Here is a 24,085-nt window from a genome sequence, read left to right on the forward strand (position 1 = left end):
CACCGGAATAAGTTCCCTGAGAGAAGATTACTCAAATGAGCCGCTGATGTCACTTCTTCTTCTTCTGCTTTGGGTTTACTGACGGGCCGCAAACAACTTCACGGTGTATACTGCCACCCGAAGTCCCCGGAGTTGGGGACTGGCTTCANCTGTAATCAATACTCTAAAAAATACTTCTCGGCTCGTTTGGTTTCCGGATGTTGTCACATGCTAAATGCTAACCGTAGATGAAGGATTTTCAGAATAAAAGTTTAACTGCTTGTGCACAAGAATTTCTGGTTTTTCAGTATAAAAGAGCATTAAAACTGACGGCATGTTTAAACTACATTTCCCCATTAAAACATTGATTTTAATTTCTAACAGTATACAATAAGGATTATGGTTTGCTGAGTTGACTAATATATTACAGACATATGGTCCTGTTTGACTGCTGGAACCTTTCAGCAACCTTTTTCAGAAACTCAGTAACTTTCCCAACAGTTGGGACAGTCAAATTCAGGTACAGTGTATACTCAAAAGACGGTCATTAATGTGTCATACCTTAAACTGTGGTCTGAAGACATGATTTGCACTTTATTGTTTTTAAATCCTTATGCACAAATGCACTAATTGAACATTAAGAGGCTGTCTCTGAGATGTATTCCTGCGGCGTCTTCGTTCCTGAGGCTAGGGCTGCTCGATTATGGCAAAAATCATAATCACGATTATTTTGGTCAATAATTGATATCACGATTATTAAATACATTGATTATTCATTGGCTTTGAAAACATCCATTTATTGAACTTTAAAACAAATACAAATAATTATTTGAACAGTATATTTTTAACTGTTGATTACCCTGAACGTATAATCCAACTGAAAAACCAATACAAAAATAAATGATACATTTATATTTACGTTTAATTAAATAATAAATACCAATAAACAAGATCAACACATATTTTCGAGCGCACTTCAACAAGCTACTAAGCATATATAAATATGATAAATACAAATAAATTAGACTAAAATAATTAGATCAAATATGTTGTAGTGCACTGTCACAACCTAGCAAAGCTAAATAATCGTTTTTTTCGATTAAGTTGTTTTCGTAATTGTGGCAGGCCAAAATCGTAATTGCGATTAAAATACGATTAATTGCACAGCCCTACCTGCCCCTCCTCTAATAGAGGGCATCAAGCCGTGCATTCATTTGATCTTCCTTTCACTCAATGCAGAGTTTCTGCGTGTCAGTGGGCTTACAGTGAGGTATCGCAGGACATGTCTGAACGAACAACCCGGCCTCTGTTCAGCTGAAGGGGATTCCCTTACACTCAGGAGTAATAGATCATAAGATCAGGTGGCCGTGTTTTGACATTAGAAAGGAGATGTTGGAAAAGTGAGAAGGACTCATTGTTTGCAGCGCTTAAAGATTGAATGAAGGTAGTAAGTGTACTGTAGCATCGGATTACTCGGCTCTCGTGGGGTTCAGAAGGAAGGCTGTGACCAGTGTGTGAGGAGGATAATTGAAATATGTCCGTAAAAGGTTTTAAAAATAATCACGTGATTTATGGTACTTTCTGTGTCCTTCACAGCTTTTGTTTATCATGCAAGAATAACAATGATCTCAAACTCCTCCAGAAAAACAGCTCTGACCTTGCTTGCATAATGACTCATACAGAGAAACGACAAAACTCAATTGAAATTGATCTTTGTGCAGAATCATTCTGTAGGATTCTCTTCATGAATATTGCAAACTAACTGAGGATTGTTTTTCCTTCAGAACTGACAATACTCTGGCGTCAGTGTGAAAGTGTAAATGTAATGTATGTAATTAGACGTAATGCGTGTTTAAGAGCATCCCAGGTTTCAAATGTAGACCCCTCAGTTAGGTGTGGGCAATATAAAGGGAATAATCAAATACCTCGATATTCAGATATCGGAAAATCGGCTTATGCAAAAAAATTGTATACATTGAGATTTTTGTATAAATAACTTATAGTAATGTTTACTTATTGACTAAGTGGGCAAATGCAAATAAGAGAAAAGCTAAATCTGGTAAATTCCGGAAATTGCATCACTTTGATGTAATGCATCCTTTAACACCAGGCAATGACGATACACAAAAAACAAAGACTATATCAATGGTATGGATAGAACATCGCTACAATACCAGGACTTACCCACAGCTATAACAAACCTATTGGTCTAATTAATAAACGTTTTTCAAGAACTATTCCACAAAACTGAACTGGACTGCTGCATCCCCTTTCGTGGTCCTCCACATTCCTCCATACGCTTCATTTAAAGCAGTCCAGTCTTATCACACAGACCCAGCTTTGGGAATGTCCCTCTCTCATTATGCTGGAATGTATATGTGACGTCAAAGCAGACTTTTAGTGCATGTGAGGAATGCTGATCAATCCCGTTCACACTCCTGACCCACTTCAGGATGAAGCTGTAGCGGTTGTAAAGACGCAGTTCCTCTCTGGTGTGTTTTGTGGTGAGGGTCGGAGAGTCTCCTCATTCTGCTTTGTTTCTGCTAAAGTTCAGACCTTAAACAAACTGAGGCTCCTTTGTGCTTCCAGCCGTCAGCAGAAACTAGACTTGGTTTAATCAGTGTAAATAAGGAACCGACATTATCAGCCCAGCTTCCCGGTATGCCTAGCTGACTCATGCACTGATGCAACAAGCAGCAAGCTCCGACTTAATGGTTTTATCTCACAGACACATTTGACTCAATGTTTAGCACTGCTGCTCATCAGTGTTCGAACATTGTTTTCTGTAAAGAAACGCTGTCGTAAAACAATGCTTGTCTATGTTTATCTAACGACTCTGTATAACTGGCACATATTTTCAGGAATGAATGCCCTGAAGGACAAAGCTCCTGCACAGGGAGTGGTAATAAAGGAACTTGTGAAAACAAAAACTTCCCCAAGAAGAAACTGCAATATATTATTATATGAATGTAGAGTAATTTACAAAAGACAGCTATACAAACTTTTAACCACCGTAGATAATAAAACAGTGATTTATCATGGCAACAGTACTTGCTACAGTTAAGCTAACTTGCACTGTTGAAACTGACAACAGGGCATTTGGAGAGTGCAAACTCCTACTAGGCTATTTCCATTAGGGGGAAAATAATGAGTGTTCGGGATCTGTGGTGAAGAAAATGTACCACGGCGTAAAAAAACTTGTGTTACCGATTGCACCAAGAATAGATATGTGCTTAGGTTGGTCCTTGGTGCTGTGGCAGGAACAAAACAACGATGAGGGCGATGACCAAGTCATTTTACCGGTGTATGCCTGAACACAAAATTGAACACCTTTCTACCAAGTTTCAGTTTCTAACAGGGCCGTTAGGTCTTTCCTAATACGCTGACAAATGGGCAAAACAACTCCTTTCTGCACCTGGTAATAGTTCGTGGTATATGTAAGGCTGGTTATTAATACTAAATATTTTTTCGGTGCTGACTGAAAAGCTAGCATGAATGTCTGGTCGGATTTGGATCTTCTCTTATTCTTTCATCAGGCCAGAAGCTCCTTCTTTGTACCATATAACAAAGACAAATATGATATTAGCATCAGTTATACTGTCTGTTTCTCATCATCAGACATCTTTTGTTCGACTTTATCAACCAGGCACAGATGCATAATGGCACAAAACATATAATCTCACTTTCTAGACTCAACCATTCTCTTCAATACCACACCTATGACTTCCACCCACATCCTCCATGACCCACCATCACCCTTTTCTAATAGGCATCACAGAACTGCTTCGTACAACATAGCAGTCATGTTAAAACTGCCTGAGCTGGAGAAACTACGAATTCTCTCCTGGATCTGCCTGCCCACACTGTCTAGTTGGTCAAATCTAATGAGTGGAAGCACGAGGATCATCTCTCCGCCTACAGACACTCACTGAACCGCGAAGAGGACCTGGACAGACTCCAGCGTGTTTGCAACAAATGCAGGCAGCTGCTGAGTCAGTATGCTCCGCTGCCGGCCTCCCTCTTACTACTGAGTATCTGTGTCCCTGAGGCACTGCTTTATTCTGCAAAGAGCTGGCTTCTGACAGAGACTCCTTTGCTGTACAAGGTGTGACCCAGAGCTACTGGTGTGTGGACGAGTTGGAAACTGCCAGCTTCACCAAACCAAACCACATCCTGTCAATTGAGTCTGCACTGCCGTTTTTAGTCTTTAAACGTCTGAAGTTTGTGAAGGAATACTTACAAATTAGCATTGTAGATAACCAATTTAGCATGGATTGGAACTTTATGGACTATTCCTTACCTCAGAAATGATTATACCGATAGTTTGGGAGCTCATTATCAACCAAATTGTCCTCCTTAGTCGGTCCAAAAATCGTTCTTTACCAAATGCTCCCATAACGTACGCATACTCTTATACCTTCATATTGTATTTTAGGGTTTTGTTCTTGTTGTGCAGTTCAGTATACTCCTGCCATCTATAGGTGACAGAGCAGCTAGGATAATCTCTTCAATTTGAACACAAATGCTGTTGAAACTTGTTAGTATGCACTTTTCCCATCACCATGTTTTTATGCAAATTCAACAAAGCCTATATAAGTTAACATGATTTTAGAAAGAATGAAAGGCCTTTGGAAATGTGTGGATTGTCCTAGTTTAGCTACACCAGCATGTGTTGATGCTAATCACCTACATTCCTCCTATTTGCCTGAAAGCCCACAAAAGAAGGAACAAAGTGGGGTGTTAAGTTACCTAACTGGTTAACAATACATGGCATTTTGTTTTGTAAATCATATGTTCTGTCCTTTTAACAATCTGTAGTACATGCTGTAGTGGATGGAGGTGCACTGAATAAACATATAACTATACTTTAAACTATGTCAAAAGTTAAATGTCCTTAATTGGGAAAGGGAGAGTCTTTCTTGCAGGGAGAGAAAAAAAGGAATCCTATGAGGTAGAACCAGGCCAAAGACTCATGTTTAAGTTTATGTTTAAGATATGGATGCCCCTATTAGACTTTTAATGTGACTGTGGAAATGATCGTGGTCATTGTGTTATGTGTGAGGCAACATAAGGAAGGGCTTGCACATTGCTTTCCCAACAAACAGCCGGTATTCGTGATGAAACGTCACAACATATCCTCTTAATGTCTTATTTTGCGTCTCATCAAACACATCATCACTAATCCTGGTCCTCCTGGCTCCTTGTTTTTCATGGAGAGGCCGACCCATTATTCATCCACTGACAGCTAGTCTCTGCCAAAGCATCCCATCTCTTCTGACACAACTATTCACTATTCAGCGGTGCTGCTGCAGCCCCTCTCCCTGCTGCTGCCGCCGCCGCCACCGGGGATATTAACGGATTACCCCAGTGCTGACCTTTTAATGGGCTGAGCTTTTTTCCACATCAGACAGCTGTAAACAATATCTTGCAGCAGTAATGGCTTTACATATACATATTTATGTTTATTTCACACTTCCACTCTTACTTCTGTGAAGTGTGATAACTCCAGAGAGCTGCTATAATGTGGAGTACATGTGGAGTATAAAGATATCACTCTCAATCAAGAATGAGGCAGATGGCTGGAGAGGCAGATTGCAGTGTGTAGTTAATGACCAAATGAATGGACGTTAGTCTGCATGGCTGAAGGGCACCATTCGGTTTTGTGTGTATTTTTTAGAGCTGGACAATTTTTTCGGTTTTACCTCTTCCCTTAAACTGTGCCAACCGTCGTGCCGCTGTGTAGAGCCCAGCCATCTGCCACTTTGAGAGAGAGAGAGAGAGAGAGAGTGTGTGATGCCAGCACAGGATACTGCATGGGCCTGTGATTGGTCAGTCTGAGGTGTGATACATTTACAGAGCCTGTGTTTGTAGATTATTTTGATCATGCCAGAATTTGTACCCTTTTGTTGATTTTGTTCTTTCATAAATGAGCAAACAAAGTAATGGATTTACTTGATTTTTGCATCAATGTAATGTTGTAGCTTAATATCATGGCTGCAATAACAGATTTGAAGCCTTCTAGCAGCATTGCTTTAGGAATGGCAATGTTGTGTACGTGTGTGTGTGCGAGCACTATCAGAGCGATTTCCTTTCCTCGCAGACAGATCGACAGACAGACAAGAGAGACAGGGTTGGTTTGATATCGAGAGAAAGAGAAGGGGTGTGTACCGGCTGCTCATGTCAGTTATTTTTCTTATCAGTAGATTGCTGATGTTCGTCATGGAACATATTCAGCACCTGTGTGACATTTTAAAAGTCATTGTGTAACAAAAGACTGATGCTATCTGTTTGATCGTAATGAGGGTACTCCCTATTTCTCCATGTGTTTCTTTGTTGCTACATTATGAACAACAAACATATGTACAAATCATAGAAATAAACAAAGAAAGCTTGTTGTCACCTACTTTAATTTAACATTCAAATATGGTCATTTCCTGGTATTGTTTCATTATCTCGTACCTGCTTGAAATTATTGTTATGTTTGTATGTTTTGAAACTCATCTTTCATAAAGTTAGTAGGTATTTAACCATAATATTGGAGGTTTTTGAACCAAAAAGATGACATTTGATAACTCACAGGAGGGCTATTTTCTGCCCCCCTGCTTCTACTGACCTTCTTTTATTTGACTTAAATTTGACCGCATAAATTGTCTTATAATATTAAATTAGCTGAATCTTTTTTTCGTTTTACTTGGAAGCCACTCAGTTTATCTCCTTGATGACTTCCTGGGACTACATTATGAACCTGTCTACGTCTCTGATTCTGTATCAACAGTTATCTTGATATGACCTCAGCTTTGTCTAACCTGTTGCACCACCTGAGCACCATCATCACCCGCAGTAAATCTCAGGTGTAGCAGGACGTTACAGGTGACTAACAACCAGTGTTATAATCCAAAGCAGTAACTTCCTGAATTTCACAACATCTCTGAGATAAAGTAGCTCCTCCTCCTCTCCTCCATCTGCTGTCAGAAGCCCCATTCACAGCCTATTGTGATTATTAACCACTGCAGCAGAATGCACATGAAGAGCTCCAGAGCCCCACCATGATTAAGTGAGGGGTCCCTGTGAGACATTCTCATGCTAATCGCTGTATATTGTGCTTGCTGTGCCCAAACTGACACCAGAGAACCACTGTTTCTCTTACCAAATGAAATGATAAGTGTTCCCAGGATAGCGAAGGAAAATGACTGTGAACTGTTTTCAGTAACATGCTCAGAAAAACACTCAGAAATACCAAATTCAACTCATCACCTCAGGAGACAGTTTGACAAATGAACAAAAGGTTTTTTCGTATAAAGTATTTTTGTTTGTCAGACCAATCAGAACATGTTGGTGAAAGAATCCCAGTGAACATGTAAAGGGCCAGACGGTGGAATGACTAATTTCCTCTCCTCTCTCCGCAGCCATCAAGGTCTACTGTCAGGGATCATGTGGGATCTCCAACAAAATGAACGAAGCCTCGTGGGCTCTGGAGGAGCAGTACTTCAACAGCACGCTGTCTATTGCTGACAAAGGTGACAACTGTTTGTTTATTTTTTTATCTAAACACACAGGTTAATGCACAAGCTTCACATTCAATCCTAATTATCTCAGAAAACAATATAATAAACATTCCCAATTAATAGAATTGTTTGAACTCTTGATCTTCTTTCACTTTTATATGGTTTGAACACCAAAAAGTTAAGTTTTTTTTTGCTCTTGCCACATTATACCCACTACCTTCTTTTTACATGCAATAAACAAGTCCCGTACGCACATCTATGAAAAGAGCACAGTCATAGCATAAGTGGAGATCATTAAAACATGTTTTGCTGTTTTCAACCTATTATAGTTTTTCATTAATTGTGTCCTTGGGTGTCGTGAAAGGCATCTCCATATCAAATGTATAATTATAAAAAAAAAATCTTTATGATGCCATTAATGCTCAAACAAAAAAACTCATTATTTTACAAAAACGGGAATCTTACATAAGTGTTGTTGACATTGAATGGTGTTTATTTTGCTATACATAGAAAAACATTAAAAAATGTAAGTTCTTTAGTTACAACCTCTTTTTTCCTCTTCTTTCTACTCGTGCAGTTCAGTCGAAATTTCACAGAATCTTTGTCAAGTGACTTCTGGTCTCCTCTGAGGCACTCATGGCTTCCCAGTTTGGCTGAGGAGCGCATCATTTCATTTCCTTTTTACACGCTCTGGTCAGTGCCAAAGGGTTATTTCTGGCTGCATTTTCAATGAGACATTCAGAATAAAGGGATTTTGAATGGATCGTCACTTTTTAAAGCCTTACAGCTGAAGCATTTGTCACACATGGTTCATACAAAAACCTTAAGAAATGAGAAAATTATGATAATTTCAGTTTTTCTGGTGTGTTGTTTTTAAAAGATAACATGTCTTTCAAACCCACTGAAAGGTTGTGGGTTCAACTTGATATGTAGAAGATAATCCATGAAATGACTGCCTAGAAGTCAATGAAACTGGTCTAAACATGAAGAAAATCACTGGTCCTTTAACAGCACATCACCTTTATTTGCATGTGACTGCAAGTCCTCAGCTTACATCCTTTAAACTCTTTGATGCGTCTCCTCTGAGAGAAATGACATTTATGAAGCTTCCTGTCTTAACAACACTGTGTGACGTGACTGAATCGCCTCAGCTGGGAAATCTGCTGCAACAGGCTTAATCTCAAAAAGGCAGCAGCAGGTTTTTGCAGCCATGTAGTGAGGAGTTAAAGCCTCAATCAGTCACAGCAGCACTCTCCGGCAGTCATGCTGCAGCCGGACTCTCTGAGGTCAGACTTGGATTGCAGTGGAGTCGTCTTTTCAGCTTTGGAAGGTTCCTATCAGAGTGAAATGACTCAGAAGTACCTAAGAGGCAGCCATGATAAGAGCTGTTCCAATTCTCTAGATAGTAGAAGATAGGTATCTCTTTTAGAATATTTACTGGACCATCCTTTACGAAAGGAAACAAGATAATGCTGTCCCACAAGTCCTTGCAGCCGCAACCTTTAGAGGGGCCCTATTCTGCTCATTTTCTCACACTGCCTGTACTGCAGCCCCTCTTTTCACCTGTCTGAAACCAGAGCCCAGTCTCCTCTGATTGGGTAGCTGGCCGGCTCTGTTGTGATTGGTCAACCGCCTAGGAAGTGTTGGAAATGTTTGTAGGAAAGGGAAAATCCCCCCAAAGCATAATTGGGCCTCTTTAACACCATGACACTTTGTACTGTGATAAAGGAAAAAGCTGTTCAAAAAAATACATCAGAACTTTTATTATTTTATTTTATTCGATCACAGCCAGGGCCCCAGTGTCCGGCTGTGCCTGATCAGAAGGTTGAACACGCTCCACAGATGACAGGTTTTATTTCCCCCCCCGTCTCTGGGTAGTCAGGCCCGGCCTCAGTGATGCCCTGCTGACCGGCGGAAGCGAGGGCTTACAGGGCCTGTTGTTGCGAGCGTGATCTTCCATCTTTTGTTCTTGTTGCCGATACACAGCCAGAAGGTGAAATGTGCCATGCATGCATGAAATGTGTTGTAAATGCAAATCTCACTGTGGGACCTAACGGCACTCATCGGAGCATGTAATCCATGTTGGTTAAAACATCAAGACTAGGCAGTTCATGTTTAACTCTCAGGACTGTGAGCTTCCATATGTGGAATACACCACTCTATATGTTAATTTTATATATATATATATATTTACTTGTTAGTAGTTATTGTGTAACTCTTTAGAAAAATCTGCATCTGCATTATCTGCAGGGAAGTTTTTAATATATAGGGTTCAAAAAGGTCATTATTAATCAATATAGTAAACAGCTCAATCAATATATACAGTATATCTTATCTGAAAAGGATCTTTTGATTGAAAACTGAGATATGTTTGGCATTCTCATAAAAATGGTGGCATGAAAATATGAAGTAACTAATAAGCACCAGTCTATAAGACTTAGTGGAGTGCAAAACCTGAGAGATAAAAAAAAATCTACTAAATATATACCACATTTTAAGTATGATGATTAAATATATAAGTCCATAAAACACATCTTGATTATCCTTGAAGCAAAACCTTTTTAATAATAAAAAAGGAATACAAAAGAAATTCAACTAAATAAATCCCACCATATAAACCACATTCTCTGGGTCCTTGAAGCGAACACGTTTTAGTAATACATATGACACAAATAAATAAGTTAAACTATATAAATACCACCATATACCACATTTTTAAGTACAATTGAAGCGAGAGAAGAAGTATTTCCCTATCTGAGCACACAGAGTACACTGTAAAACACCGGCACACCATGCTCCAAAAAGAGGAGGACATAAATAATTCATTACACACCCTCCCTCTGTGCTACCCTTTATCTCTGCCATTTTTTCCATATCCCATTCTCTTCCGAAAATGGGCTGCTCTGCCCCCAACGGCGAAGCGGCACAGGGAGAGCGAGACAGCAAGGGTGACAGTAGACCACACACACACACACACACACACACACACACATACACAAACACGCACACGCACACGCACACGCACACGCACACACACACACACACACACACACACACGCTCTTACACGAAGCCAGCCACGCTCACTGTGGCTGAATGATAATGTGGAATGCCACAGATGCTTGGCGGTTAGAGGAGTGATGTCAGCGACCGCTCTCCGCCCTGTCACTGTTGGCAGTTAATGACCTTCAGGAAATGAGAATCCCCCTCCCACTGCCGCAGCTGGGCTGTGGTTAAACTGTAGAAACTGACATATATATTTAAATAACACATGAGCGACACCCTGTTGCATTTCCTGTGTTTGGTATTATCTATTGATGATGCCTTACACATATCTGCAGAGACAGCATTTCTGTTTTTTTTTGTAAAAAGAAAAAGATATATAATTATAAAAATATATACCATCATATATACCACAAGTTCAGTATCCTTTTAGAACAAATATGTTACTAATATATATATGAAACATATAAACTAAACTAAACAAAATAAATACCAACAGCAACTTCTTATATATAACATATCTCTTTTGTGAAGGTTGCAGCCCTTGCAGTCAACATGTCGACATATCCATGGGCAAGATACTTAATCCAACATTGATCCCGGTGTGTGAAAGTGTGTGAATGTTTGCTAACTTCAGCAATTGGCACATGACTCTGTATGAAGTGGTGTGAATGATGACTTGCAGAATGTAAAGTGCTTTGAGGGGTTGTAAACACTGGATAAAGTGCTATATAAATACATTCCATTTACCATTTGCTAGAGCATTGTCTATTTTTTGTACATACGTACATCTTGCTTAAGCTAAGGCTCCTAATGTTTCTCCCTTTTCAGCTGTTGACATTTTACCTGGGAAAGTGTAGGGCTTGTAGGGAAGATTGTTTGTTGAAGGCTGTAAGAAACTAAAATATGACAGTATGTTTGAGTTAGGGCTGCTCGATTATGGCAAAAATCATAATCTCGATTATTTGGATCAATAATTGTAATTGCGATTATTAAATGCGATTATTCATTGACTTTGAAAACATCCATTTATTGTACTTTAAAACAAATACAAATAATAATTTGAACTTTTTAACTGTTGAATTATACGTCCAGGGTAATCAACTGAAAAACCAATAAAAAATAAAATAAAATAAATTATACATTCATGTCTACATTTAAATAAATAATATCAAAATAATAAATACCAATAAACAAGATCAACACACATGTTGCAGTGCACTGTCACAACCTGAAAACTCCTTAATATATAGCCAACATTTTGGTAAAACATATTCCACTCACTCCACTGGGTCAATAATAAAAAATAAAAAAGATCGTTTTATTTTGATTACGTTGTTTTCGTAATCGTTGCTAGCCATAATCGTAATGGCGATTAATTGAGCAGCCCTAGTTTGAGTGCTGTATCTGTACCTCCTCCAGGGCGGGTATATGTTTCCAGTTCTGTCTGTCAGCAGGATATCTAAACAAGTAGTGACCTGATTTACATGAATCTAGTGGAAAGGTGTTTCATTTTTAAATCCACATTTCAGAGTGGATCTGAATCTCTGACAGCTTGCTCTATATAATATAATATAATATGTAATTACCCTCTTTAATCATTTTCCTTCATCTTGATTCTCTGCCCGTACCCATGTCAGCTAGTCTCTCTACAGTTGAATATATAAAATGGCTGCACACCTGCATGGTGCTTTTTTAGAGCATGACTGCTTCTTCTAGCAGTAAACATGATGCAAATGAACACACGGTCTAAGCGCTTCCCCTCAGGAAACTGAGACTAATGGAAAAAGTGGTGCCCGTCCCTAATGAGGTGAGACATGTTGCTGTCTGGGAGACTTTAATTAGGCTGTCAGCTCATCTAGAGAATTAATAACCCCACTCTCTCAAGGTGTTCCTCATTGGTGCCTTGCGCTCCTCTCAACAAGGACTAGCAATCTTCCTTACAGTATGGATGGATGTTAATGCAGTACAAATTCAGAGAGAATGCTTTTAACAGAGTTTGTTTCACAGCAAAACACCTTTTCATACTTCAGAGCACTTTGTGTTGAGATCGTCAGAATGAAAACACATAACATCAGTAGTACATAGTTTGCAAGCTTTCTTTTCCTTGTTAACTAATCTAAAATCTGAAAATAACCTACAAAGAACTGATGCTAATATATAATAATATATATTTACCGGTATATCCAAAGCCAACATAGGATTGTTTTTGTTTTATTACTTGATATAGAGATAGTTTTCAAGTTTTTGCACAGCAACTTTTTTGTGTTTTTTAAGAACTGTTTTGTTTGTGACCAGTTTAAGGACCAATACGCCTCGACTTAAGTGCCAAAGGGGGGGGTTGACAGGGTTATTGGTTTAGTCCTCTTCTTGGATATGATGTCAATAAGAAAAATGTTTAATAAAACCAGGCTTTCATCTATGTACACGTCCTTGAATCTACACGGGTATTCTTGGTACAGTGACCCTCCCCGTAGAGCAGAAGAATGCACTCAGTCTTGGGTCGATACCTGCTGGCCCCACTGCTTGTAAATCATTGATTCACTTTGCTGAGAAACGCTCCAACTTTGCCGGCTACATGTGTTTGCCTACAGCTTATCACTTCCTCTGACACTGGCAAGTTTCAGTCGCTAGTTTTGTTCAGTACAAAAGACCTTACGGCTCAGGTAAACAAAGCCTGTTTGTGTGAGAAACTCCATCCCTCTGGGAAGTAGGTCCCCACAGGACAGCTGATGTTTACTGAGGGATATAGGAATGGAAATAAACCTCATCACACACACACACACAAACCCTGAGAATGATCAGTATACTTGCACCCTTGAATGCCATTTGCATTTGTTTGTCCTGTGTAGCTAATAAACGTTGTTTTTCTTACAGGAACCCTGGTGGCAGGCGAGCACAGTTTCCCCTTCCAGTTTGTCCTTCCAGGTGAGTGTGGGATAAAACCCAATGACCCATTTGTATCTCATTCCTTCATGTCATGGCGACGCCTTCACTTTCCGTAATAGTTTTCTCATAAACCTGCTTTCAGAGATCCAGACGTCAGAGAAAGGAGCACACAGGTGTGATAACGTCTGATAACATGTGTACTAACAAAGTGCTCGGCTCTAAATCCTTTGTCTCCCACACAAAGCAGATTTGTGATAGCGATGGTGTGTTTGAAGGATCATAACAAAGTTAATGTTTGGAATGTTTCAGATTTAGAAGGAACATACCAGCGTGATAATTCATCTTTACCCGACATGCCTCCTTTTTAACAAACACGTAGATTACTCCTCAAGATGGAACTGTTATACCTCCACAATCGTGCAAATAAGACAAAGATCAGATTCGTGACACCTGTGAGGGAGCACACAGCGCAGTGTCAGTGTCTGTCTGGTATCTTGCACTCTCTCAGGCGTGGGCTGAAGCACTGGGGGCGGTGTTATTTTTAGTTCCCCCTCCTGTTGTGCAGTCACTGTTTAATTGGTGTTCATGCCCCCATGCTTCGCCCTCCCCTCCTCTCAGGCCCTCACACTAGAAAGCATCAGCACAGGGTTAACTATCACGTAGAGATAAGTGGTTCATCTGAGAGTCAATTGTCTCCTACTGCCCCCTGCTGGTGAATCTGACAGACATGCTAACTTTAAAAAATACTTGAGGCAATTAAAACAGGACATATTCTGCTCATTCTCAGGTTCATATTTGTATTTTGTTACTGTGACATGTTTCCGTGCTTTAATGTTCAAAAAGGTCTTTATTTTTCTTATGCTGCCTGTGCTGCAACCCCTCTGTTCGCCCTCTGTCTGAAACCAGAGTCCAGTCTGCTCTGATTGGTTAGCTGGCTGGCTCTGTCGTGATTGGTCGACTGCTTAGCCTATCATGTACGATGTGTTGGAGGGCTGGCCAGCAGAACCCGAAAAGCCTAGTAGGACCACTTAAACTCATAATGGAAATATAGATTACTAAGGTAGATTTAGTCAACCTGACTTTAAAAAGATGTTCACGAAGAAAGGAAAACACCTCAGAATCATAACACAGAAGATACAAACAATCATAGAGAATGATGTTGATTTTGATTTCTATAAAAAACAAAACAAAGGCATAACTAAAAAACTGTCTTCTGAAAGTCTGCTGATAATGCATTTACACTAAAATGTTGCAGCAAAGCAGTTTCATTATCTCAAGGTCAAGACGTGTATGTAGCAACATCAAATTGTCAGTTTCATGTTGTTAAATAACAACTGAGGTCATATAATACAATTTATTATTAAAAAAATGAATATATTTATTTTTCAACTGATTCATATTTGCAGGTAAATCGGGTAGATTAATGTTACTTGGAGAACAAATCTATTAAAGAAGCTAAACTAATTAAGGGTCAGAAAGAGGGTCAGTAAATAGGGTTTTAAGGACATGGTGGGGTTCACAAACCCACAACTAGAAAGGAGGAGGAGCCTTTAGGGATGGTTTTTTGTTTTTAACAGGACTGGACAGGGAGGGACTCACAGAATTTCCTCCTATAAGCCAAGCTCATTTATCTGGAGTCGAGGCATCAGGTGGTGTTCTGGCCTGATCATTTCTCACTGTGGGAACAAAGACATGCAAAGACAGGAGGAAGGCGTGGGCCGGAGATAAGCGTCGTACAAGGACACAGGGAGGGATAAATAGGGTGGGATGAGATGGTGGATGGCCTCATTCCAGAGGGACATGATATACAAGTAGAGGAGGAGAAGAGAGGAAAACAAAGGAGATGGAAAATGGAAACACTTTTATCCTTTGTAGGGGAGCACGTAAGAATACTTGTTTTCCTACAAATAAACCGAATAACCCGTAAGCAGCTGATGTTAAAGTTCCATAGCAGCTTGATAATCTAATACCCCTCTATCTTTCTGAAATTACACTGTCAACTGTGAAACATTTCAAAACAGGAAGGTGTTGGCCGTTAAACCCACATTTAGAAAGCATGTCCAAACAAAGCATGTAAAAAATACCCCAGATAGGATTCCTTCTTACAAACAAATGCAGATAAGACCTTCTCTACTTGATCTGTACGCCTCTGAGGTCACAATCTAAATCCAGATTTGTTTTTTTAGTGATGGTCCATTTTTAAAACTTAAGCACTTTAATAAAAAAAAAGGTTACTTTGACAAATAATTGTTGTTTGGTGATTTACAGGTTAGAGCTCAAACTGGGCTAAATTTAGATAATGACTAAAAATAAGTTTTTTTGTTCTTATATAATCGTGTTTCAACTTGTATAACTGATACTGAAATATAGTTGATAGTGTTGATGTAATATCAATTACTAAGAGTCTTCATCCATGCTAAAGCTGAGGCTGTATTCAGGCACAGCTAAATGCTAACAACTTGATGTTAAACAGGTACTTTAAAATGTCTGTACCAAATGTGAGGGTAATCCATCCAAGAGTTATTCTCCAGTACAGATCTGTAGGCAGCGGGACACATTTGTTTTTCTTTGGTGGAAGCATTCATTCTTTCATTTGTATTGGGACTAATAGTTTTGAACTGACTTTGGTTGCATGCAAACACTCAGTGTGTAGAGCAAAAAGGCTAGCGCATTGGCCCAAATACCATCTTGGAACACACTTCCAATCTTGGCCTGGATCATTATCTGCATCTCCATTGGCTACGACAAGATCTTTAAATAGCAGTTGTTTCCCCAAGAGGCTTAATTGACGTCCGACTGATGGCCAACGGTCTCTAACATTGGTCAAAATGTGTCCAGAAAACCACAAAGTTTAAACACAAATGTTGGAATCACCAAGGTCATTAGAATCCATCTTCTGGGGATCATGAATAACTTTCACTTTTAAAAAATATAGCCCAGTTTAACTGCAGGTACCTGGTTGCTTTTCATCTGCTGAGTCCTCATTAGGTTCCTAGACACACAAGCTCATTAGGAAACCTAAGGGTTAGTGAATAATGTTATCAGCTTGAAGTAGAACAGCAGCTCAAAGAGTCAGAGGAAGGTGTTTGTCTGAGCTCATAGGAACAAGGTGAGCTGCACATCCTCGGCCACTTTCAGCAGCCCAGAGGAGCTCAGCGTGTGTCTCCAGTAGGGCTGCTCGATTATGGCAAAAATCCTAATCTCGATTATTTGGGTCAATAATTGTAACAGGAAATAAATGTTGAACTACAATTTAAGACCAAATAAAAATGTTTTCATTTATTTCCTGTTACAATTATTGACCCAAATAATCGAGATTAGGATTTTTGCCATAATCGAGCNCAGTCACACTGTCATAAGCTGACGATGGTTAAAAAAGCAAAACCCCATAAGTTTCCTGCTCAAAGCCGCGACCTTTGGCTCCTGGATACAAAGAGAAACCTTTTTACAAGAATCAACTTTTAAAGCTGATTGAGCCGATTGGATTGTTTTAGACTGGCATTCTTCCAGACTTAAATTTGGTTTATATGTCCAATTTTGCTGAAATTGTTCTTGACAGAGCTGTTATCCAATTCGTAACGATGTGTTAGATAAGTTTGGAGACGAACACAGGGCAACTGTTGACACCACTCAGGTACATAAAACATTACAGAGCACGGCTTTCTATTATTGCAAAGGGAGAACATTTTTGCCTCTCATTCAGAAGATCCTCGCATTTGGCCTAGGGACTGATATATAGATGACTTTGAGGTTGGTTTGCAACCGCATATAGGAACATCACAAGGAAAAAAACACAAGGTCTGGGTGCAGTGTGATTGGGTCATCTCAAATGTCACCGAATACCGGTATAGGTCATCTGTTACGAGTCCAATCTATGTTGCTGTGTGTGTGTAGTAGCATCGATGTTGTGTAACTAGTGTGTGTGTGTGTTCTGTGGTCCACTGTGTGTAGACCTTGCAGTATTCGTGCGTGCGGCAAGAGCGTTGTATGTTCGTTCTTGCGTGCGTACTGTGCGATGCGTGCTGTGCGTGCTGCGTGTTCTGCTGACACCTTGGCTGCGCCCAGTAATCGCTTAAGCTGTACCCACCAAGTGTTTATTAATGAATTGGAACTGCAATGCAAGCTCTGCCCCAGCGTCTGGCTTTGTTTAGCTAGTCCGTCGTAGACAATAATTGAATTGACTTCAGGATAGCATGGAGGTGAGGGCGCTTTCTATCTGCGCTCAGTGTACGCTTACAATCCGACCTAGTGGTAACTATGTACAGACAGCAGTAGTCTTCAAGTTCTGAATGAGTAGCCTCATAGACGATGGCTGGCTGTTCTCGGTGGACTTTCTCATTTCTATACAGTCCCAGGCTTCACCCTGAAGAACCAAGGAATTTTATGCCAGGACTTTTTGAAGTAGTACTAGATGCCAAGGGCGTCATTCGTCATTTGTGAGAGAGTCAGTCTGGCTATACTCAACATCAGTCACGATTCAGTAGATATTATTCTTCTTCTGACAGGCTCACATGCTGATTCGAAATCGGTACTTCCAGATCTTACAAGTAGCACGTGTATCTCAATCCATCCCATTCAGTCGACCCTCTTCCACCCTCCTCTCCAAGACCTTTTTCAAGCATAGCCAAGGAGTCTATTAAGTCTTGGTATCGTCCAATATCCAGGAAACATTACACTGTATGCAACAGTTGAGTCATCTACTGTACGTTCATAACCACTAACCTCAATCCAATCTCTGTGATTGCACATTCCACTGGTCTAATTTCATGAATTTGAGATAATGCACATTATGTACTCTCGTCACCTTACAGATGCACCCAGACTTTCTTATTGTGAATGCTTGAATTAGGCCAGTGTGCCTTTGAGAGAGATTTCTAATAGATTCTCTCACTATCGAAAGAAGTGCCTTATCCCATTCTCGCAAAGCCCATAGATTTGCGACTGAGTCATCATTCTGGTACTTATTACGTAGATTTAAGCAACGTCACAGCTTATTATTTTTGAAGAGGGTGGTAATGCATTCTCTCTCAGAAGCTTCAGTTGCTCATCACTTCCTCTCTCCTAGCGACAGAAAACACACCAGCTTCTTTAGCTTACCATCTAGACTTGCCAAGTCTTTTCAGACCTTGATTTGGAAGTTGGACACACATTGCTGTTGTTTCACCTAATACACTTGAGCACCTGATGAAGCAGGCGGTAGAGAGCTGAAATATGGAAACATAACTCTTGTGTCTCTTGCAACCCATGCCTGCCTCTATGGCACCAAGTATTCAGAGGGTATGATTCTGTCCGTCCGTGGGCACACCAGTGGCCTGCCTAACTTTGGGAAGCTAGTTAAAATTGTGGTTGTGTCCAGCAAAGTATCTATCATCATAAAACCATATCAAGCATGGTACATAGAGCACCTACGGAGTTATGAGCTGAAAGAAAAACAGTCTTATGAACTGGAGATTGTGGAATCACATGAACTAAATGGATATCAACCCCTGTATCCATACACAAGAGCAGGCAAACTGATGGTGACACCAGTAGTTTTCTTGCTTCACTAAGGTATGGTTTAACTGTTAGTTTACTTTAAATGGTGTATTCCTCTCATCCAACGCAAAAACTAATGAATTAATGTTAATTGGCTTTTTTGTTCATTTTGTCTTTTCTCAGGGTGTTTCTTCTCCATCTCCAGAGAAGTCCTGAGAGTTTCTCAATCAAAGGAAGATGCTGTTGCGCGTGATCATTTCACCACAGGACATAAGGAAGCTCCGATTGGACTCGGTTCCAGATTCAGTTCATGGCCTGAAACTTGTGTTGAAAAAAAGTTTTCAGCTATGCTCCTTGTTTGACCTTCAATATGAAGATGAGGACTTCAAAGACTTCTGTAACCTCACGTGTATTGACGATCTACCAAAGGAGAAGGTTACATTGAAAGTCAATGTTTGCTCCGTCTCCTCAGACTCCAGTTTGGAAACTTTGAAGAAAAGAACACAAACCAACCTGTGTGAGCATTTTTATGGTTCGAGAAAATGACTGCAGTGCCTTCCCAAAATAACGGTATCATTTATTATTAAAAAACACAAGATCAACTCCGATGGATCCCCGAGGCTGACCGAGGAGCCCAGACCCTCTAAACTGGAACCCACAAAGGTGAGTTGGAAAATGACATCATAAATCAGCCTAATTAAGGGTAATTAATAACTGCAGGTCATTATTAAATCTTATTTGTGTATTTTTCTGTCCGCATTTAATCACACGAGTGCTCCCCGCAGGCGCACACCTGTTGTTAGGATCATGACCTGCGGGTGACCGCTCAGAGGAACACCATGTTAATATCTGCAGCAGTGAAGGCGTATGTGCGAGGAATATGGTTTAAAACAAGTCTCATTAATATTTTACTTTAACTTTTTGAAACATCGAGTGATCCGTGTTTGATAAAGTTCTGTAATTGGATATGGAACGCTGCCCTGCTTGGAGATAAATCATTGAATTGTCCCTAATTTACGTTTTCAGACCAATAATCAAGATTGGAAATGTATAAAACCACATAGGATCTGAGCAGAATGTATTTTAATTGGAATAAAGAAATGCACTAATGAGGCGAACTGTTGCATTCATTTAGTTTCTGTCACACTGATGGCGAGCAGCTCACAGGAAGTTTGTGTGTGTGTGCGCATGTGCGCGCGCGTGTGGTTGGGATCGATGTGATGTACTCGACCTGTAAATGGGCTCAGCCAGCCAGCCACCCCATCTCCACTTCCATTTCCACTCTCCCGTTGCCGCCTCCAACTCGCGCTCCTGCTCCACACGGTGGCGCATGCTGTTGCGCAGCGCACTGTGAGCACAATCCACAGGAATACATGTGTGTCAGCCGCATCCTATCTGTCATTCTTGCCTCTTTCTCCCTCCATTATTTTTCTGTCATTTCGTATTTGTTTGCATGTCTCTCCTTTTCTCTCTCAGAGTGTCTCTTCTAGCCTCTTCCTGTGTGTTTTGTGAGCAGAGCCGCAGGCAGGGCTGAGTCTGTCATTGGGACTCACTAATGAGCTCCATTCTGCCTCCCCATAGGAATGTTTGCACTGGAGAGGAGTGAGTGAGAGAGCAAAAGGGGGCAGTCACAGAGCTGGAGGGAGGAAGGGAGGGTGGGAGCCAAGGAGTGGAGCTGGAGAGGATCGTACCTGCTGCTCTCACTGCTCAAATATTAACAACAGGGTTTGTGGGAACCGATGCCGCTGCTCTGGGACGATCCCAAAGTGAGGAGGCAGCCGGGGGTTTGTGGACACAGTGTGCCGCTGCATCTGAGAGCCTGATGGAGGAGGGGGTCACAGAGCCCGAGCCTCAGGCGGTGGAGCTCACCGGCATGCCCCCAGAAACCCCCTCGGAGGTAAACGGAGACTTACCGGGCAACCCATACCTGAGGGACGGGGCGGGGGCGATGGAGAGTCCGGTGAGGGAGCCTGCTGTGCTGCAGTATCCTGCCGAGTACAGCCAGCAGTACGGGTAAGAATCAGCATGGAAGAGATGAGAGAAAGAGACTGTTGCTGCAGCTGGAGGAGTGTGTGGAGAGGGGGACTTCAGTGGAACACTCTCTCCGTCTGGACGGCGTTTCACAGTCCTGGTTTGATGAATTGCCTTTGTACCCTGTTGGCTGCGTTTCTGCTGCACAGTCCATCACAATGGAAACTCATTTAATCCTACATTGCTGTAACAGAAGGTTCAAGCATGTCTTATTGATCCATTATTTCCCCCCTTATTATTTAAATGACAAGGATAGGTGTTTTTGTGTCAAACTTGGTGTTATTTCACACACCTGCGCACCATACACGCAAGAGTGGTCTTCAGCAGTTTGCTAATAAATCAATCTCAATAATGACTTGCTAGATGAAACTGCTAGGTTTTTACATTGGTGTTTTTTTAGTATCTCCTGTGTGTGTGTGTGTGTGTGTGTGTGTGTGTGTGTGTGTGTGTGTGTGTGTGTGTGTGTGTGTGTGTGTGTGTGTGTGTGTGTGTCTGTGTGTGTGTGTGTGCTGCAGTGATGAACAGTATTGACAAAGCATCCCCGTGTTTACACAGATCCTCACGAGTGGACAGAGACATCCTCTGCCTCACTACGTGATAACATCGCCAGGTGTCAATAAAATCCCAGTATGACCATAAAACCTGACTTCTGACTTAATGTAAAGTTTATAGGTTGGACAAAAAATAATCTTCTTGTCTGGGTTTTAACTATGCTCTCATTTTCTGACCTGGCCATTTTGGCAGATTGTGCATGATTTAACTCTCTCTCTGTGGGTGGAACCTCTTAAAGAATTATTCTAATTTAATCTGTGATGTCGTGTATTTGTATTTTAAGCAAACATGGAGAGTGTTTTTTCATTGTATACCATATTTGCGATTATAGTCCGATTATATTTTGTAGAGGATGAGTACTGAAGTCTCCCAGGCGGAGGTCAGAAGCTGCCCTGGGGTCTAATTGGTGGGTATTTTCTTTTATATTGTCACTGTGCAGGCACCTCTTCTAACCTATAACACTCATGCTCAGGAGATGTTAGCAAAGATGTTCAGGCTAGTTTTCATCACCTGCTGCGGTGTCTTTCTGTCCTGGGCCGTGCACATCCCATTCCAGTTCCTATTGTTTCCAGTGTAGAAGCCTTTTATTCGTCCTATGTAAGATTTAAGAACAAGAAGCAGGGACAAGTTGTCATGCATCCTTAAGAAATACAGCGGTTTTTTTTACTTATTGAAGATATGTGATTGCACTCACATCTCTGGCAGTGGTAGCAGCAGCAGTGCTGTGATTCCGAGTGGATACCATTAAAGAAAGCTCACCTTTCTCTTGGTTTAATAGTCCTGCGATTTTTCCTTGTGATGCAAAGTTACAGTATGCCAATTTGCCAGTGTACCTTGAACGGGGCATATCGTCCTACTTGTAAATTGTGGTATTTAAGTCAGGGCTGGTGCGTTTTTCTCAACATACTGTATATACAAGTCTTTAAAAAAGTTATTTTATTGGCCGGAGTGTCAGCTGACGGCACACAGTGTTCTGCCCATGTACCCCTCAGCATCGGCCCTTTACTATTGGCTTTAATGCTGCAGGCTCTGATGTGAGGAATTGCCATCTGGCCTCCTTGTCATGCAGAAAGCTTTGAATAAAGATGTGCCTTTGCATCAGGTTGCACTGAATATAACATTTATAGAGCCAAGACTCAGCGCTGGGGCTGCTCTGGTGGTGTGGGCTCAGAAGTCTTCACCTATAGAAAGTGAGGTTTGGCTCTCAGGACTGATGACATGACGTTATTTTAGAAAAGTTTAAATATGGAGAGGATCTATGTGTACAAATATCTTGTTTGCTTGCAGGCTACGGGGTGTCTTCTTATGATTATAGCTCTGTATTTTCAAAGGACAATAAATCCTCTTTAGTTTTATTACTAATATGACAGCCTGTTTGCCTAATCACATGGACATTCAGTGTAGCTCCCTGTGAGATATCGTCTGTTCCTGGACAATTTACAGATACCTATGAAACAGATGTCCCCTTTAATAGGGAAGTGCAACATGTTAGAATTGTAGTGCTTAGACTATTAATCAATTATGTATTTGACAGATAATTTATCTACAACAATAGTTTTATCGATTAGGTCATTTATCAAGCAAACATAGGAAACACGTTCTGTCTCCAGGCTCTTTAGTTTCGGTTTTGCATCTATGCCAATGAAATATAATTGTTTTGGCTCAAGTGGTTTGAAGACATTAAGGATTCCCAAAGCTTTGGATATATCAGTATTTTCACTTAATTAAGTGCCTTTCTGTTTCAAAGGGTCCGGATCGTTTAACCACAGTTCTGTGTGTCATACTGATCTATTATGGTATTATAGTTTCCAGACATGAATAGGAATGAGTTCATCATGCCTTTTCCACCTGTTCTGTACTGGGGACATGCATGATTTAAATGTCAACATGTAAACTGCTCTTTCTTTAAGGTCAAAGTGTTGTGATTAGTCATGGCTTCTTTGTGTTATCCTTGAAGTTTCAGTACATGTAGTGCTTTCTCTGTAAGGAATGCACTCAACGTTAGTAAAAGTGGTTTTATTTATGTGTCTGCTGTAATTGGGTTCAGAGACCTTGTTTTAACAGCAGTAGAAAGACTTAAAAGCACTATAATGATGCAGTAATAGTTTGTTTACCGTCAGGCTACCTTGAAATAGTGCTATTGTGGGAGTCCGGAAATACTTTAAAAAAAGAAAGCAAGACTTTATATGTTCTCAGTGTTTGTTATTTTTCTTAATTTAGGGTTAATGCTCTTAGAAAACAATACACCGCTAATGTTTTTTCCTTGTGAGGCAGGATGTGTTTATCTGTCTGGGGAGAGAATGTGTCTCTTAATAACATTAGAAAAATGTAAGATCTGATTATAAAACTTTACCAACCCTGTCTCCTAAAAATTACGTTCCCACAGAACTAAACTGCATTCTCAATTACGTTTAGCTAGAAACTTATTTTCTCCCACGTTACGTTCGTTATGAACGTATCTCAAATACGTTTATTTTTCTACATATCTTCTAGAAACATATTTTCTCCCACGTTACGTTTGTTATGAACTTATCTTAAATACGTTTATTTTCTACATATCTTCTAGAAACATATTTTCTCCCACGTTACATTTCTTATGAACGTATCTTAAAGACGTTTATTTTCTACATATCTTTGCCATTTATTGTCTTGC

The 24,085-nt window shown here is 40.4% G+C and overlaps 2 protein-coding genes across 2 annotated transcripts in view; both read left to right on the forward strand.

The window, feature by feature from the left end:
• The window catches only part of stxbp1a (syntaxin binding protein 1a), a 682,465-nt gene that overhangs the window by 347,133 nt on the left and 311,247 nt on the right, over positions 1–24,085 (forward strand). The gene's annotated exons all lie outside the window — the stretch shown is intronic.
• The window catches only part of arrdc1b (arrestin domain containing 1b), a 47,189-nt gene that overhangs the window by 15,516 nt on the left and 7,588 nt on the right, over positions 1–24,085 (forward strand). Inside the window, exons 2-3 of the mRNA XM_010796081.1 lie at positions 7,386–7,496; positions 13,363–13,413. Of these exons, the coding sequence (XP_010794383.1) occupies positions 7,386–7,496; positions 13,363–13,413 (162 nt within the window). The remainder of the gene's footprint in view (positions 1–7,385; positions 7,497–13,362; positions 13,414–24,085) is intronic.

The sequence above is a fragment of the Notothenia coriiceps genome, unplaced genomic scaffold (genome assembly GCF_000735185.1).
Source record: "Notothenia coriiceps isolate Sejong01 unplaced genomic scaffold, NC01 NC01_scaffold00037250, whole genome shotgun sequence".
Taxonomy (NCBI): domain Eukaryota; kingdom Metazoa; phylum Chordata; class Actinopteri; order Perciformes; family Nototheniidae; genus Notothenia; species Notothenia coriiceps.